The sequence below is a fragment of the Ascaphus truei genome, chromosome 3, assembly GCF_040206685.1.
Source record: "Ascaphus truei isolate aAscTru1 chromosome 3, aAscTru1.hap1, whole genome shotgun sequence".
Classification (NCBI taxonomy): Eukaryota; Metazoa; Chordata; class Amphibia; order Anura; family Ascaphidae; genus Ascaphus; species Ascaphus truei.
In genome coordinates, this window is record NC_134485.1 from 275,907,701 (window position 1) to 275,910,649 (window position 2,949).

General features: G+C 51.1%; 1 protein-coding gene across 1 annotated transcript in view; it reads left to right on the top strand.

Moving 5' to 3' along the window:
• The first annotated feature begins 689 nt into the window (after window positions 1-689).
• SOX21 (SRY-box transcription factor 21) overlaps window positions 690-2,949 on the top strand; it is a 3,618-nt gene continuing 1,358 nt past the window's right edge. The window contains exons 1-2 of the mRNA XM_075590859.1: window positions 690-1,457; window positions 1,574-2,949. The exon at window positions 1,574-2,949 is cut by the window's right edge and continues 1,358 nt beyond it. Of these exons, the coding sequence (XP_075446974.1) occupies window positions 1,689-2,492 (804 nt within the window). The 5' untranslated portion in view covers window positions 690-1,457; window positions 1,574-1,688 and the 3' untranslated portion in view covers window positions 2,493-2,949. The remainder of the gene's footprint in view (window positions 1,458-1,573) is intronic.

Below are 2,949 nucleotides of genomic sequence, written 5' to 3' on the forward strand. Positions count from 1 at the left end.
GGGGGTCATTTGAGGTGGTCTTCTCCACGAATGGGTTTAACACTTCGTAGCTTCCACAAGAAGATTTTCAGACTGTATTTCGCCCACCCTTCAATACCCGATTTCCATTAGGGCAAGGCACTCGTGGTGAAGATGCGTTGATTTTGAAATCAATAACAATGTACTTTGGGGTCGTTTATCATCACTTTCATCACTAAGGTAGAAAGCTCTCATGATGGGTGTATCACGCCTGAGGGCACCCCACTATTATATTTGTGTTACCTGTTAGATGCACAACTTCTTGGTGCCTACTGCCCCAGTGAATACTTGGGTCTTAGTATTACCGATTTGTATGTTTCTTCTGCTTCCCATTACCTCCTGTTAGATGTAAAAGACACCCATACACAGAAGCACATGGTAACTTTGAGCCTCCACCCTCCTCTCTGTCTGCTCCCCACTCCCTCCTGCAGAACATGCACACTGCCCGGATTAACACGCACACGCACAGCCCAATAGCACAGATCTCGCCCCAATGACCTGCTTCCCTTGTGTCCCAAGCTGCGGGTCCCCAAAGGTGCGAGGGTTGCAGAATGAGAAAGAGAGTGCTTTCTGTATTTAGAGGTTTGCCTCTGTTTCTCATAACCCCTCCCTTCCATATCTTCAGTCACACACCCACCTTTCTCCCCCGCCCAGTTTCAGTTACCAAAAAAAAAACACGCTCTCGTTTTCCCTCAGTCAGAGAGAGGGGAGTGGAGATCAGAGGCAAGAAACTTGGCCAAGAAGAAATAAGTTGAGGGGCTGGTGCACCTGGCAGAGACAAGTCTGCTCCCTGCACTCACATAGCAGAGCCTGCATCTCGCAGCTAATCGCGGCCACCTGCACTCAAGGCTGAAAAGCTGCAACAACTCTATCCCCTGCAATAATAAACTCAGCCGAGGAAACACGCCGAAGGGGCGAGCATGTCATCTGTGAAGGGCTTTGGTGCTGTCTCCCATACAGGAGAGTGGTCACACGGTGAGACCTCTTGGAGACGTGGTGGACAGTAAAATAGCGGAGCAAATACAGGGAAAGGGGAATTGTATCTATGGACTTCAGCCCTGCAAGAACAGTGCACGGAATTGGATTTCAGTTGTTGTTGTTCCGCCTGAGAGTTTCTTGTGATTGACTGCTGCCCGAGGTACAGGAGGGAGCAGCTCTCACATCTGCTGTCAGGAGGGAAAACAGCCCAACAGCGACTGTGACCACATCTCAGGGAGACCTGTCCAATGTGCTGACTCCCACTTTCACACTGTATTGTGTGCCCCCTCACTGTGCAGCTTGGATAGCAGAATACAGCTGCCTGAGAGGAAGTTTGAAAGCAAAGCGGGTCAAGATTGTTTCACGGAAGTGTTCGCGGTTTGTTTCTGCCTTTCCCCTTTCTTCTTGTGGATTCTGGATCAGGACATTCAACGACGAGCTTGGAGATTCATCAAGGCAAGGTATTACATTGTGTTTGATTCATGTTATTGAACACTGTTTAGATGTTGAAGTCTGCAGAAGTCGAATAACTTATGATATATTTTAACCTGTTTTATCATTTTTATATTCTTAATAGTTACTTGTGCGAAAGGACGTTTTGCTCACCCGCTGCCACCATTAGCTTACTAAAGAGTGAAGAATTTGGGAAGGTACCAGAGGGGCACTTTGTGGGCTGTCTGAAGCTGGTGGAGATGTCTAAGCCGGTGGACCATGTGAAGAGACCAATGAACGCCTTCATGGTGTGGTCCAGAGCTCAAAGGAGGAAGATGGCCCAAGAAAACCCCAAGATGCACAACTCAGAGATCAGTAAGAGGCTGGGGGCCGAGTGGAAGCTGCTGACAGAATCAGAGAAGAGACCCTTCATTGATGAGGCCAAGAGGCTGCGGGCCATGCACATGAAAGAGCACCCGGACTACAAGTACAGGCCCCGCAGGAAGCCCAAGACGCTCCTCAAGAAGGACAAGTTCGCCTTCCCCATGCCCTACAGTTTGGCTGGGGATCATGACGGGCTGAAGATTGCCGGGCTGCACGGGGCCGGGGTGCTCACTGACTCCCTGCTGTGCCACCCTGAGAAAGCCGCGGCAGCGGCAGCTGCGGCCGCAGCCAGGGTCTTCTTCCCACAGTCCGCAGCAGCTGCGGCAGCCGCAGCCGGCAGTGCGTCAAATCCCTACTCCCTCTTCGACCTGAGCTCCAAGATGGCAGAGATCACGTCCTCCTCTGGTCTTCCCTATGCCACGTCCATCGGGTATCACCAGTCTAGCGGGGGCGCCTTCCAAGGGGTGGCAGCTGCTGCAGCTGCAGCGGCCGCTGCTGCCAATGGGGGTCACACTCACTCCCACCCATCTCCTGGGAACCCGGGCTACATGATCCCATGCAACTGCACAGGTTGGCCCAGCCCAGGACTGCAGCACCCTCTAGCCTACATCCTGCTCCCGGGCATGGGCAAACCCCAGTTGGACCCTTATCCCGCAGCAGCCTATGCCGCGGCATTATGACAATATGGCTGCCCGACAAAGGGCACAGACTCTGCAACAACCATGATGTGGGACACATGGCCTCATACTTAGGGCTGGCTCCCCTCTATGCGGATTATACAGTTGTGACCCACCACCATTGACCATGCTGACTTGATATGCTGTGAAATACCTTGAAAGAATGGAAATGTGTGATATGTGTTACAATATGTTGTGATGCCCTGGTGATCAATTGCACAGGTCACATATGTTTAAATATAGGGGGTATTGTGCGTTTTATAGCTCTTCAGTGGTGGATGCACTTGTATTGAACTCCATTGCTGTACAAGTCCCTCTGCTACTGAAGTGGCTTCTACAAGATAAGAACAGACAGCCAAACCATCAAGTAAAGAACATTTCAGCTCTTCACACTTTGCCTCTTTCTGCACTTCTCTGCCTGTTCCGTGTCCCTACACAAATCTGTGACAGGGACTTGGTC